Here is a 15,977-nt window from a genome sequence, read left to right as displayed (position 1 = left end):
TAATCAACAAGATTTAAAAAGTTAATTTTTAGACAAAAATAGCTTAGGTTGTGTGATTTCTTTCCAGCAGGAAAAACTTCAGGAAATAATAATGAAGAAAAGAACTTTTGAAGTGCCCACGTGAAGATCTTCACTTTGTTTTGATATCATAAAACAACTGGGCTAATTTAGTTTACATTTTGAGCAACTAATGTGTTGTAGCGTCGATGGAATTGCTTTTATTACTTTACCTTTAATTTTAAAAATATCTGGTAAAGAATGAAACAGGCTTGATTTTATCTAACATTAGGAACTTCCCAAATTGGGATGCTAAGAATGAGCAGATTGTGCAGTGCTCCCCAATTTCTACTTGGTTTTTTTTTTCACACTGGTATTTCTTCTGAGGACATTGTGATAAATGATTAAACTTGTTATTAAAAGAATAGAAATACGCATAGAAAAATTTTTATATAGTATATATACACAAATGGTTGGCCGTTTATGAATACAGTATGCCAAGTAGAATATCTGAATTAATTATGGTTTTAAGAAGTGTCAAAGTGTCCATAAAATTCAGATATTTAATATTTTAGACAATTTAACTTATGGCTCACATGTATGTGTTCTACCATTCCATTTTCTTCTGTTTCCTAATAACTAAAATTTTGTAATTATAATAATATATTCTCAAAAGTAGCTTAAATTGAAATTTGTGAAGCTCTACATGACTGTGATTTTCTAGTGTACTTTTCATTAAGCTTATATGAACTACTGCTTTGTAGCTTCAAGAATGATCTGGCTGATGGAATTCATAGTGGCATCGTTGTAGCAACTGTGTTAAGAATTTTTCCTTCAACTATTTTGAGTCAACATCCTATTTTCATTGAACTTAAGATGCTATTAGTGGTAAGATACTCCATTATATGATGTGCCCTTAGAAAAAAAACCTAATGAGAAGTCTAAAATACTCTTCAGATAAAGCTGGGAGACCAAGGGGCTGTTTAGTCCCTTCATGTGAAGCAAGAAGTAAACCTACAGAGGGACAACAAAGTAACTTCTGAATGCCTCAACTTTGGTTATTGGGCTGAGGGAGGGAAAAGTCACTTCTGAGGGTTTGAACCAGAAGTCTCATAAGCTTGCAACCTGGATCAGTTTGTATAAAACAAAATATTGATAACTTAGAAATTTTAAATGGTATCATGTTGATGGTGCTGCCAATGACTGGCCTAAGTTAACACAAATCCTCTGGAAGAATCCAGATGAGTTGAAACATATATCCCCATATTATGTGTATCCTAAAATTAATGTTTAAAAAAGGAAATCGTAACATTTCCACAAAGTAGATTCTTTAGGCTTCGGGGAACAGGCTTTTTGTGATGCTCAGGTGTCTGGAAGAGTTTTTATTTTGTCTAATACTTAAAATAGCTTTTCATAAGAATGTAGTATATTTCGTATTTATGTTTTTGTTCTTTAGCTTCATATTTAAAATATCACAGTTTTTGTCTAAAATTACATTAATAATCTATTTATTTTCAGATGCTCAGTTGTACGTAATTTAAGAATCTTTCCAGTGTTTGTCCAGTTGAACAAGCCTAACTAGTTGCTGCCCCTCAGAATTCACAGAGATGTTGAGGGAGAATTTAGCTTTTTATTTAACACTAAATCTCTATAATCCAATTCCATGAGTTTTAGTCTAAACGCAAATTTTCTAGCTGTTTTAAGATTTGAAGTGTGGGAAGAAAAACAATTGAGAACTCTGTCAGACTGTTTAATGGTTTTCAAATATTGTTTGCTTTAAGTGTCACTGGCCTGTTCTAGTCAACTTTTGTTATATGTAAGGATTTTTGTCCCTTGGTTTTTAAATGGGATTTGATCCCTGTCTTCTGAAGTCGAGTATTTCAAATTGAAATTAGATTCATTTGTACTGCTACCATGTGGAAGTGTTCTGTTACATGATGGAGATTTTACCCCACTTAATTGTCTTTAGTTGTTATGAGAAAATACTTCTTTCCCAAGTTTTCAAAGTTCAGCTTTTCAATTTAGCTTAGAATTCTAATTTTTCGATATGTTGACAGCTTTGGATTTTATATATAGACCATTTTAAGTACCAGGCTGTTTCTCTCTGTTGCCCAGTATGCTTCCTCTCATAATCAGTTATTTAGTACTTTAAGAATGCAAAACTACATTGCTATTAGCCTAAAGTAAAATTAGGTGTGAGTATATATTGTTGAGAGTAGGGCAAGGAGGGAACAAGCCTAGTTCTCATTTGATTGCTCTGTTTTTTTCTCTTAATGTATAATTATTTCTCTAATTCTTTTAGCCTGGGTAGTGGAAGCTTGTACTTTTGTTTTCAAATTCTGAACCTTTTTTTTTTTTTTTCCAACTGTTAATTTCACCATATATTCCAAGTACTGGTCACATGTTTTCTGTCACGTTCTTGTTCCATGATGTTTAAGGAATTTATCGGGTATTTTAAGGAACAGAAAACCTTTTTGTTTGTTTTTTAATCCATTAATACAATGATACTTCATTTTAATGGTACTTTAGCCTCGTTTTGCTCTGAGTTGATTTTCTCAAATAATAAAATTCAGTATACAAGTGTTCTTATTACCTTTAGTAGACTTTATATGTTCCTGTTGACCAATATACTTGTTTGTATTTCCTATTTCTCCCAATTTTCATTTAATTTGAAACTAAATACCTACTTACTGTGTTCCAGTACCTATGATTATTATATACGATTTTTATCCCCCTCCATGTTTTTCTTAGATTTTTTCCTATTACAATCAAAGTTATAATGTGGGATTATACTAATATGGATGACTGTTGGGTCAAAATCCCTTGGAAATTTATGTTAATTTACATGTTTTTCTAATTCATTTTTGGTAGTAAAGATTCATTCATAGTTTTGGATGGCAGACATTGGTAGGCTAGATTAACCTCCAAAACTAGTATTTTCTTTCTTCAGATATTCGTTTATGTGCTTTATTAAGTTTTTCTTTTCAAGAGAAGGCATAGGTGATTTATGTCTGAAGTTTGGGGTTTTTTACATATTTTTTAGTCATTGAATTTTAAGTACCTTTGATCTAGAATTTTTTAAAGAGCCAGATTACTGTAAAATTTATTTACTACAGATATTAAAAGTCAAAGGTGAGAAATAGAAAAAATTATTGTCTCCAAACAAGGGAGAAAAACATGAGTGAGGAGTTAAAATTAAAAGGACGTTAATATTCTCAAATTTACATAGGAAATAAAAGTGCAAACTTTTAAGGTTATTTGTTAAAATAATTTTAACTATACATATAAATTATGGCAAATATTAAAATAGCTCATTGATAAAATACTTCATTCATTCAACAAGCACTTACTAAGCATACTATTCATGTAATAATAGTGTTAATTGGGTTTAAATCTTGAGGTGTACATATTAACTTTGATAACCAGATAGATTCTTAAAGTCCTGTTAAATGCTTTGGTTTTATATAGTAACCTTTTTTTACTTTTATTCTAGATGCCTGGAATGATGTCTTCAGTAATGCCTGGAATGATGATGTCTCATATGTCTCAAGCTTCCATGCAGCCTGCCTTACCGGTAATCCAGTAAAAGTGATTATTTTCTGTGATGTTTTGACTGCTTTACCACTTTTATATATGATGTAACATGCTATATATAATTTTTCTGTGATGTTTTGACTGCTTTACCACTTTTATATATGATGTAACATGCTATATATAATTTTTTATAGGCTGTCATGTTAGCTTTTTAAGTATGTCTTGAGTACTGTAACACAAAATGGGAATTACAGTGGGCTTTTATCTTTTAGGTTCTTCAGTGATAGACATTCACATTTTTTCCTGTACTTATGTGTAATCTTTAGTTTTTAATCTATGTTAAACAAGAGTAGAATAACTAAGAAGTATAACCTATCCAGTAGAAGCATTTTATTGGTTTGGTTGCATTTTGGGGGGCCGAGGGGGGGACAGGAGAGAGAGAGCGCACATGCATGCAAGCAGTTGTGCCCAAAAAGGGCAGGGGCAGACAAGGAGAGAGAACATCTTAAGCAGGCTCCCTGCCCAGACCAGAGCCCAACATGGGGCTTGATCTGACAACTATGAGATCATGAACTAAGCCAAAATCAAGAGTCAGATACTTAGTTCACTGAGCCACCCTGCCCCTGGTCTGGTAGCATTTTAATCTTAAAGAGTAGACATTTGCTTTATGGAGTGTTAATTAAAAATTGATGTAGTGGGATTTAGTACTCGATCCTAGATTTAGAAATCAGAAGGTTTTATTCGAAATTTATCTTATATGAGACTTCAGTGATGGCACATTACTTAGAAAATGCTTGACAGCCTTTTCACCCTTATTGAATTGTATAGCAATATGTATATCATTATTATATTCATATGAGCATAACTTATTTATTACCTGGTAGCCTAGTGGTTGTAATGAGTAGATGTGGCATACTCCACTGGGGTGGTAAATTTGCAAAGGTCTTATCCAAAACCCTTGGGCCAAATATATTCTTAAGTTGCTTAATATTGTAAAATTGTACTTTGTGTACTCTATATATCATATAAAGGTTTCCCTCAGGGTGTTTGGACAGTGCCTTATAATTTCGAACACAATATTTCTGTAGCAGTATCTTAGGGATATTCTGTCTGGAGTGGGATAAATAAAGACAGAGCTCGTGTCATTCAGGGCAGATTTTGCCACTCTAATGAGTGTTGATTTGAAACTTGAAAAAACTTGGTTTTTAGAGCTTTTTCTGTTTCAGAATTGTGGGTAAAGGGTTGTGGAACTATATGTAACTGATGATCACATAAATAAAACACTTAGATTGAAGTGCTTCAGTAGCCCCAAGTTATTGGTGCTTTTACAGTTTATAGCAAGCTCAGGGAACTAGTACCACTGAAACTTACTGAGAAACTTTGAATCAGTGGCTTGAGAATTATAAATAAAGGGGACTGATTGTGCTTTATGAGGAACATATATAAAATATAGTTTAAACAGGTGAATATTACTAATTTCATTTTTTTTCTTACAGCCAGGAGTAAATAATATGGATGTAGCAGCTGGTATGTATGCCATTTATGGTTTAAATATTAAACTTCATTTGAACAGTAGCTATCGTTTTATTATAATAAGTAATAAAAGCAGTGTCTCTTGGGGCTTTATGATTAACTCCTGATTCTTTTTTCTTTTTTTTTTTTTAAGCTGTGGGAAACAGGGGTAGCATTCATAATTTAATCCATAAAAAATTACTAGATCTGGAGTCCTGGGACCAGATTTGGTCTATAGTTACTCTTTACCCAAATGTTTTTAAGTTTTATAATTAGTTGACAACATTTAAAGTCTGTGGGCCCTATGTAAGAATTAAATGTATCTTTTTACACAAAGATTTGAATTTATCTTGAAAAATGGGATTATCTGAATATTCATTGTTGACAGTGGTCCTTGTGAACACAGTAGGTAATCAGAGAATATTTGAATGAGAAATTCTGGTTGAGCCCATACTTGTACTCCACAAACATTGTGGAATGAGGTAGTAACTCCTTCCTTTAGGTATGAAGGCCAACTCTCATTGGGCTTCTGGACTACTTCGTCCTTGTAGCCATTGGAGTTTGTAAACCTTGTGGTAAAGCAGCCAGTTATCAATAACTTTGTTTCACCTAGTGTACTTTCTGTATATAATAGTAGTGCCTCAATTATCCATGAATAAATAATGTTCCAGGTAAATTGGTTTTACAGATGCTCAGCCTTATTCCATGATTATGCCAAAACATTTCTTGTTTTAAACATGGTTTGAAACATTTAAAATGCACTATGTTGTGCTTTTCTGCAGGTTTATATGGGGCATAATTGGTCTTTTTAAGATACTTCACAAATTTATTTAAGCTGAAATGATGTTCTGAAATACATAGTATAGTATTTTGCCTATTTAGATATCTAGAGCTGATTACTGTTACTATTAGCCTAAATAGTCCTGGAAAATCACCTTAAAAAAATTTTTTTTAACTGAAGTATAAGTGATATACAATATTCTATTAGTTTTAGTTGTAGAACATTTTGATTCGATATTTTAATACGTTACAAAATGATCCCCATAGTAAGTCTAGTTACCATTTGTCACCATCCAGAGTTACTATAATATTATTGACTATACTTCCTGTGCTGTTCATTCCATTGCCTTATTTTACAACTGGAAGTTTGTATCTCTTAATCCTGTTTGCCTATTTTGCCCTCCCCTTTTTGGTAACCAACAATTTGTTTCCTGTGTCTGTAAGTCAGAAACAGACTCATAAAATTTCTTCTTAATTACTTTTTAAATGCCTTAGCTCTACCAGTGATATCCATAGTAGCTTCCTTTGATTGTTCTCAGTATATATATGTGTGTGTGTGTGTTTACTTTGTTTTATTCTCTTTTTACATATACTTTCTTTTTTTACACGTAGTTTTAAATTACTAGTTTCTAAAGTTAAAGCTTATTCATTTGAACTTGGTGACTAATGGGGATTTCCCCTTATGTCTAAAGGGGTTTTGATAATAATATAGGATAGTACCATCTAATAAACCTTTCTGCAGTGTTGGAAATGTTCTGTAATATGTACTGTTGAATACAGTAGTCAATAGCCACATGTGATTACTGAGTCCATGAAATTGGCTAGTGCAAAAGAACTGAATTTTTTTATTTTATTTAATGTTTATTAAAAATTTTAACCTAAGCAGACGTGTGGTAGCTACTGGATACTGTATTGTACACCACAAGTATGGAATTTATATAGTGGAAGTTGCCAGAAATCTAAAGCATAGAATCTGAAGTCTGACGTATTATATTTCAGTACTGTAGTAGAGAAAGGAATTAGTCAAGATAAACACCTATAACAGCAAGACGAGAAACAAAAGGCAGAGGTTGTGAATACTTCTCAAACTGGATCCAAGTGAGTTTTCATTTTGCAGGTTCAAAGTGCCACTTTATTCTGAAAATGCTTTAGGCTGTAGTATTTGTTTTGTGGAAAAGAGAGCATGCACATAGGTCACATGGAACAGCCTTATATTTAGTGTGCTAGGATAAGGCAGAAGAAATAGTATGAACAAATACTTTAAAACTGTTCACTCAAGAAGAGTATGATTTATCACATTGTAAATATTCTTTTTTTTTTTTTAAAGGTACAGCGTCTGGTGCAGTAAGTACCTCTGGAATATATTTATTTCATTATACTTCTTTAGCCTACATTGATCCTTATTTCTGTTTTAAAGTTTATCTACTAAAGTTGAATCTTTTTTTCTTTTCTATGGCAAAGGTTGAAAAATTGTTTGAGGGGCACCTGGATAGCTCAGTTAAGTGTTTGACCCTTGATCTCAGCTCAGGTCTTAATCCTAAGGGTGTGAGTTCAGACCCCATGTTGGGCATGAAGCCTACTTAAAAAAAAAAAAAAATTGAATGATTTACCTTAAAATCTAATTTTGATGGGACTTAATGAGAAAAAAAGGAATCAGCTACGTACCAGATTTTACAAAGATTTTAATTTCCCTGGTACGATTAGAAGGGAAACAGAACTAGTAGGAACACAGTAATTAACCAATAATTTTCACATAAGGTTTATATTAGAACGTGCTTTCGTATACAAACATTTGTGTGCCCTTGTTTATTACTATAAGTCTTACATAAACTTTTCCTAATACACAGAATTTTAAAATGCTTTTTTGCTTGTACCTTCCCTAATTGTGTCAGAAAGACCAATACGATATTCAGAATTGCTTGACTTTTCCCTCCCTTAGGGAAGGAGAGAATGATACCTCTATGCTGCATTTCTTTTTCTCCATACTTGATTTTAAGATAGTAGTTACAGTTATTTTTGTTAATATTTCGGTATGTGGTGTTCTGTTACATATTTTTATGATGTTTGGGAAAATAAGCTTGAAAGCCTTACTTAAGGATTCCTATTTTATCCTTCTTGATAAAAGCCATAGCTTTTGGCCTCAAGGTTTTCTTTGATTTTTGTGTTTTTTAATTCCTTAAAGATCAATGGAAAGAAGACTTCATATGTATGATCTCATTTAATCAAAATAGTCCTGAGAGGTAGCTGTTATCCTCATATTATGGTTGAGGAAATACAGAAAGCTGTGACTTGATTATAAATGTGTTAATATTTTAAATATGGGGGGAAGACTTTTAATTGTGAACTGTATTTAAATGTTTGAAAGTTTCTTGTATCTTCTGTTTTTTAAAGTTGAATGGTTTTTAAATGTCCATGTCGTATTCCATTGTAAGTGCCTTTTTGTATTTTTGACTAGTGATTGCTGCATGTTTTTCCTATTGATTTAAATAATGCAGGCTCACTTGAGGGATTAAGAAGCAAACATAAGTTAGAAGAAAGTAAATTTCACCCTAAATGTTTCCACCTTGAGGGGACCACCACCATTAATGTTTTGGTTGTGTCCATTGTCTGTGAAACCCCTTTTTCCCTCAATTGGAAGAATCTTTTCTATCATATATTAAATTTGTACATACTCTGACATCTGTTTCTGAGTTTTCTTCTGCATTGGCTGTATGTATTTGTTTTTCATCCAATTTCTCACGTTTTCCAGTTAAAATAACTTTAATATTTAGTAAGGCAAGTCTTCATGGTTTCTCTTTTCATTATGTCCTTAAATGGTTTTGGATGTTAGTACATGAATTCTTGTATCCCCCTCCAAAAATAATCTGTAAGTATATGCATACCCACACACACTAAAAGACAAAATTGTGTTTTTATCTGGGATTATATTTAATTCATTTCAGTTTTGGGAGAATTGACATTTTCTACTTTTCTATTAAATTTTCCCATCTAAAAATACTGTATATTTGAAAACTTCTTTTTGCTTTAATTCTTATTAGATTTCAGGTACACAAATTTGAGTTACTTGAATTCTTCAGATGATAGTCATTGTCATTGATCCTGAGAGGATTCCTCATATTTTTTCACTTTATTCTTCATCTTCACTCCCATCTACCCTCCTGAATAGGTGATCACTTGGATACATGTGCTCAGAAATGCGTGTATTGGGAAAAGTTCAGGAAATTTTTTGTGTAGATTTTTTGGGTGTTTTTTCTTGTTCTTATTTCTTTATATTCTTTGTTTATTTTTTTACAACATAATAATTTGATATTTGTATCCATTTTGAAATGATCACAATACATCTAGTTAACATCTGTCATTATACCTGGTTACAGATCTTTTGTTCTTGTGATGAGGACTTTTAAGATGTACTCTCTTAATCTTCAAATATACAACACAGTATTACATCTCCATAACCTACTTATTTTAAAATAAGTGGAGATTTGTACCTGTTTACCCCCTCCACCGATTTTGAACCTCCACACGTAATCTGTTCTCTGTATCTGAGTTTGGGTTTTTTAGATTCTGCATGTAAGTAAGATCTTAAGGTATTTGTTTTTCTCCCTCTGACTTCTCTTACTTAGCATAATGCCTTCAAGGCCCGTCTGTGTTGTTGCAAATGGCAAGATTTCATCCTTTTTATAGCTGAATAGTATTTTTGTGCGTGTACCACATCTTTATCCATTCATCCATCTAGGGACATTTAGGTTATTTCCATATCTTGGCTTTTGTAAATAATAATGCTGCAATGAACCAAGGGGTACATAAATCTTTTCAAGTTAATGATTTTGTGTTCTTTGAATAAATGCCCAGAAGTGGAACAGCTGAATAGTATGGTAGTTCTACTTTTAATTTTTTGAAGAGCCTTCATACTATTTTCTGTAGGGGCTAAAGCATTTAGATTCCCACCAGTGGTGCATGAGGATTTCCTTTTCCCCACAACATGGCTAACATTTATTATCTCTTTTTGAGAATAAGCATTCTAACAACTGTAAGGTGATATCACATTGTAGTTTTGATTTGCATTTCCCTGATAGTGATGTTGAGCATCTTTTCATAAGTCTTTTGGTCATCTGTATATCTGCTCTGGAAAAATGTCTATTCAGATCCTCTGCCTGTTTTTTAATCAGATTTTTAGGGTTTTTTTGTTTTGGTTTTTTTGCTGTTAAGTTGTATGAGGTCTTTATAGGTTTTGGATGTTAGCCCTTTATCATATGCATGTTTTGCAAATATTTTTCTCTCCTTCAGTAGGTTGCTTTTTCATTTTGTTGATTTCCTTTGTTGTGCCAGAGGTTTTTAGTTTGATGTAGTCCACTTGTATATTTTGCTTTTGTTATGTTTGCTGTGGAATCAGATCCAAAAAAATGATTGCCAAGAGTGATGATCAAGGAGCTTTGCCGCCTTTTTTCTAGGAGTTTTAGGGCTTCAGGTCTTACATTCGAGCCTAAATCCATTTTGGGTTGATTTTTATGCATGATGGAAAATACTAATCTAACTAGTTAGTTTTATTTTGCATGCAGCTGTCCTTTTCTTGTATATTTTTGCCTCCTTTGTCGTAAATCAACCATACATAAGTTTATTTCTGAGATCTTGATTCTGTTATACTATCTAGATATCTGTGTTTATGCCAGTACTATATACTATTTTGATTACAATACCTTGGTAATACAGTTTGAGAGCAGGGAGCATGATGCCTCCAGCTTTGTTCTTCGGATTACTTTTTAGCTATTCAGTCTTTTTGTGGTTCCATCCAAATTTTAGGACAGTGTGTTCTATTTTTTTTTAAAGTGTCATTGGTATTTTGATAGGGATTACATTGATTCTATAGATTGCTTTATGTAGTATGGACATTTGAACAATATCAGTTTTCAGTCCATGAGCATATGGAACATCTTTTCCATTTATTTAGTCTTCAGTTATTTTCATCAGTATCCAGTTTTCAGCGTACAGGTCTTTCACCTCCTTGCTTACATTTTTTCCTAGACATTGTACTATTTTTGGTGCATTCATAAATGGAATTTTTTTTTTCTTAATTTTTCTTAACTTTGTTCGTGTTTAGAAATGCAACAGATTTTTGTACCCTGCAATGTTACTGAATTTCTTTCTAACAGGTTTTTTGGTGAAGTCTTTAGGTTTTTTATATATAATTTTTTTTTCTATAAATGACATTATACTATCTAAATTTTTTAATCAGTTTGTCAGGTTGTCCAAAAAGATAATTTTGGTATTTTGATTGGCGTTGCATTGAATTTATAGATTGTGGGGCGTATTTACAATATTAAGTCATATCAGTGAACATGGTAGTCAGTTTTTTTGTCTGTTTTGTAATACGGCTTTAAGTTTTTCCTATTGAAGGCTTGTCTATCCCTCATTCTGTTAATTTATAGATGTTTTATAAGATTTGGTGCTATTTTGAATCTTTCTCCTATACTTTATCCAGGAGGTTTGCTGAACTCCTGTTGCTTTTTGGGTTTTCTGTGTGTGTTACACTATCTTCCTCAAATAACGAGTTTTTCTAATCATCATATCTAATATTTCAACTTTTATTGTGTCAGCCAGAACCTCTAGTACTATGGTGAGTAGTAGCAGTGATAAACTGTCATCTTTATCTTGTTTTCTCTCTCAAAGCAAATATGTATTGAATTTCTCTATTTAATATGTTTACTGCAGCTTTTTGATGTATGACCCTTATTAAGTTGATGCTTTCTTTTCCTGGTTTGCTGAGAGAGAGGTCATTATGAACTGGATTTTAAAACTCATAGTTGAGATGGTCATGGTATTTCTTCTGTAGTCTGTTAAAGTGCAAGTGTACAGATGTATTTTCTGATATCTCAGCATTACTAAAGTGAATCCTAGTTATTCATTAAGGGTGTTAAGAATATATATACGTGAACCTGTTTATTTATTCCTTCTGAATTCAATTCGCTAATATCTTACTTAGGTTGTTTCTATCTGGGTAGTGACCCTTTTCTTTCTGATCCTTAGAACAACTTATATAAACGATGCGTAACTTATTTCTTAACAGCTTGATAGAACACAACTAAAAACTAACTGGGCCTAATATTTTTTGAGGATAGAGATTTTGGATTACCATTTCAATTTCTCTGGTGGTGGTTGAGCTATTTCACTTTTAATTTTCTTCTAATTTATGTTTTTACAGATACCTACTTTGTTGAGATTTAATTATTTAGCATAGAGTTAGAAATCCTATCATTGCTTTTACTTTGTATTTTGGAGGGGACAACCTTTCAGCTTATTCTGAGGTCATCTTTATTTCCTTCTTGGTTACTTTGTTGCCTTTTTTCTAGTTTCTTGAGTACTTAACTCATGGTTGTTACACATTCTTATTTTTTATAGTGCCATAGCTGTGTTGCTTAAGATTTGACATAGTTTTCATTTCACTCAGCTCCCAGTATCTTTTCTTTTTCCTTCATTTGACTTCTTTGTTAAAAGGGTATTAAGTGGTATGTTTTTCTTGGTTTCTAGGTTTAGGATTGTTTTAAATAGACTGTTTTGTAGAGCGATTATAGGTTCTTAGCAAAATTGAACACAAAGTAGAGAGTTTCTTAATACCCCCTCCCCTTACTTGCATACAGATGCATATCAGCATCTCCCACCAGAGTGTTACATTTGTTACAATTAATGATCCTACATTGACACATCTTTATTACCCACAGTCCAATTTACATTAGAGTTTAGTCTCAGTGTTCTGCATTCTATGAGTTGTATCTGTCACGACAGTGCATACAGAGTAGTTTCACTACCTTAAAAATTTCCACTCCTTACCCCTGGCAACGACTGATCTCTTTATTGCCTATATAGTTTTACTTTTTCTGAGTATCATATGGTTAGAATCATACAGTATATACCCTCTTCACTGGCTTCATTCACTTAAATGCATTTAATATGCTTTTTTTTTTCATGGCTTAATACCTTTTTTCTTTTGGGGACTGAATAATACAATAGTAATAATAATAGTGAATGATATTTCATTGTTTGGACTTGCCACAAGTTTATTCATTCATCTACTGAAAGACATCTTAGTTTCGCTTCCATGTTTTGGCAATCATTAAAACTATTACAAACGTTAATTAGTAGGCCTTTGTGTGGACATAAGTTTTCAGCCATTTGGATAAATAACCAAGGAGCATACTTGCTTGATCATATGGTAAAAATGTATTTGGTTTTTGAGGCACCTGGGTGGCTCTGTCAGCTGAGTGTTCGACTTCGACTCAGGTCGTGATCTCATGGTTTGTGAGTTAGAGCCCCACATCACAGAGCCCACTTTGGATCTTCTGTCCCCCTCTATTGTGTGCACTTGCTCACTATCTTTCTCCAAAATAAACATTAAAAAAATTTTTTTAATGTATTTAGTTTTTTAAGAAACTCCCAAACTCTCTTCCAAAGTGGCTATGCTGTTTTGAAGTCTCACCAGTAATAAATGGGAGTTAATTTTAATTTGTAATAATGTACAGTGTTAAGAATCTTGTCATAGGCTTCTTTATCCCCTGTATGTCTTTTTTGGTGAGGTATCTGTTCAGATCTTTGACCATTTCTTGATTGGGTTGTTTGTATTCTTACTGCTAAGTTTTAAGGGGTCTCTGTGTATTCTGGGGTGCCTGGGTGGCTCAGTCAAAGTGTCTGACTCTTGGTTTTGGCTCAGGTCATGATCTCACAGATTTGTGAATTCAAGCCCTACATCAGGCTCTGCGCTGGCAGCATGGAGCCTGCTTGGGATCTCTCCCTCCCTGCACCTCCCGCATTCGTGCTCTCTCTGTCTCTCTCAAAATAAATAAACTGTAAAAAACAAAAAGCGGGGGTTGGGGGAGAGGGTTGTATATTCTGGTTAACAGGTGGTTTTTTTGTTGTTGTTTTTTTTTAATTTTTATCACCCGTGCCCTTTGCAGATGTTTTCTCCCAGGTTTTGGCTTGTCTTTTCATTCTCTTTACTGTGACTTTGGCAGAACAGAAAATTTTTTTTTTTTAAACTTTTTTTTTTTTTTTCAACGTTTATTTATTTTTGGGACAGAGACAGAGCATGAACGGGGGAGGGGCAGAGAGAGAGGGAGACAGAATTGGAAACAGGCTCCAGGCTCTGAGCCACCAGCCCAGAGCCCGACGTGGGACTCGAACTCCCGGACCGCGAGATCGTGACCTGGCTGAAGTCGGACGCTTAACCGACTGTGCCACCCAGGCGCCCCCAGAACAGAAATTTTTAATGAATCTCTGACAGTTACTTCTTTTCTTTCATGGATCATGTCTTTGGGTGACATTTTTTTTCCTTTTTTTTTTGATGAAGTATACTTTTTTGCATATAATCTTTAGAAAGCAGTCTATGAGCTGTTGTTTGCATTGTACTAAACCTTCATTTGTGTTCGTTTTAAGATTAGATTTTTGGAATATTTTGGGTGCTTTTAATTTAAGGTCAATTTGTGATTCTTTTGTCTTGGCATATCTTTCATCTGTTTGATCTACCTAAGGGGGGGGGAGTGTCTTAAAATCTTTAACTTGAAAAGATCTCTTATTTTTCTCCCTGTATTTTTTTATTGTTGCTGTGATTTCAAGACTAAATTGGTAAATGCATGCTAAGTTTGGTGTGTTGCTTTTTACCCATACAGAAGTCCCTCTGGTTTCATTTTGGTTTTTGCTTTAAATTCTGTTTAGGTGGGATAAACTGCTATCATAGCTATTTTTATTTATTTTACCTTCTAAAAATTTGTTATATTGTGAATAGGATATTTTTGTGTTTTTATTTCAAGCTAGTTATTGTTAGTTCAAAGATTTTAATATATTTACCTTATAGCCAAGTGGAATATTGGAATACTTTTTTATTTTCCTAGAAAATTAGAATACTTTTTTTTCATTTTAACTAGATTTTATTTGAATCTTTAGCAGTAAAGATATGAGAATATATCTCTTTCCCAAATATTTATACCAATTATTTACTTCATTTTATTGCCATAATGTATTTGTTGAAACACAGTGATTGCAGACTCGCATTTTGTTCATGATTTTAATGGAAGTGGCTTTACAGTAATTTTTATTGGTTTTTGATAAGTTGGCCTTTATCATTCAGGTGTTTTTGTTAAGTGCGTTTGTTTTTTTTAATACTTCTGAATGGTCATAATTTTCTTTTTTTTTTTTTTTTTTTAATTTTTTTTTCAACGTTTATTTATTTTTGGGATAGAGAGAGACAGAGCATGAACGGGGGAGGGGCAGAGAGAGAGGGAGACACAGAATGGGAAACAGGCTCCAGGCTCTGAGCCATCAGCCCAGAGCCTGACGCGGGGCTCGAACTCACGGACCGCGAGATCGTGACCTGGCTGAAGTCGGACGCTTAACTGACTGCGCCACCCAGGCGCCCCATGAATGGTCATAATTTTCAAGATGTGATTTGACCAAGTCTGTTGGTGTGCTCATGTGGTGTTTTCTTTTTTTCAATTTGTTAACAGAAATAATTTCTTCTCTATAGATTTCCCAATATCAAACCACCTGGCACTTCTACAATAAGTTCTACTTTACCCGAATATATACAATGCAGGATTCTTTTGGCTAATGGGTTAATGTTATTTTTAAATTTTTACATTTAAAAATAACACTCATAAGTAACATTACCTGCTTTTCTTTTTTGATACCTTTCTCTTGAGTTTTGTTATTAGTAAGGAACTTTTCATCTTTTCTGATTATCTGAAGTATATTGTACGTCTCTGTTTTTTTTAAAGTTTATGATGTGTTTTATGAAATTGTCTAGTTGGGTTCTTTTATGGTAATTGGAATATTCATGTATGATGTGTTTTCTTCTAGGGTAAATTGTAGTCCTTTGTGAGGAAATAATTTCCTTTAGATTTGGGGAATTGATTGTAAATCATCTGTTTGTGGTTATGTTGTTCCTTAATTCTGATCTTATATTTTGGGTTTTTCTCCTTTTCCTTATTTAGAGTAGTGGAGATGACTTTCCTGTCTATTTAATGTTAGATTTAGTCACTTGCTTTTGGTTTTGTTCAGTTGGGCTTAATAGTTTACAGAAGTATCTATGTATGTATAAATGCGTATCTCATGTGCATATAATTATTTATATGTTTATTGAATTTATTCAGAACCTAATTGTTGACTAG

At 33.0% G+C, this 15,977-nt stretch overlaps 1 protein-coding gene across 10 annotated transcripts in view; it reads left to right on the top strand.

The window, feature by feature from the left end:
* PRPF40A (pre-mRNA processing factor 40A) overlaps window positions 1-15,977 on the top strand; it is a 54,419-nt gene that overhangs the window by 10,712 nt on the left and 27,730 nt on the right. For all 10 annotated transcript variants that reach the window (XM_040475097.1, XM_040475096.1, XM_040475102.1 and 7 more), the window contains 3 exons: window positions 3,491-3,571; window positions 5,028-5,058; window positions 7,151-7,167. In XM_040475097.1, the coding sequence (XP_040331031.1) occupies window positions 3,491-3,571; window positions 5,028-5,058; window positions 7,151-7,167 (129 nt within the window). The remainder of the gene's footprint in view (window positions 1-3,490; window positions 3,572-5,027; window positions 5,059-7,150; window positions 7,168-15,977) is intronic.

The sequence above is a fragment of the Herpailurus yagouaroundi genome, unplaced genomic scaffold (genome assembly GCF_014898765.1).
Source record: "Herpailurus yagouaroundi ecotype Mexico unplaced genomic scaffold, PumYag 140, whole genome shotgun sequence".
Classification (NCBI taxonomy): Eukaryota; Metazoa; Chordata; class Mammalia; order Carnivora; family Felidae; genus Herpailurus; species Herpailurus yagouaroundi.
Note: the sequence above shows the minus strand (reverse complement) of the source record. Positions and strands in the feature narration are given on the sequence as shown.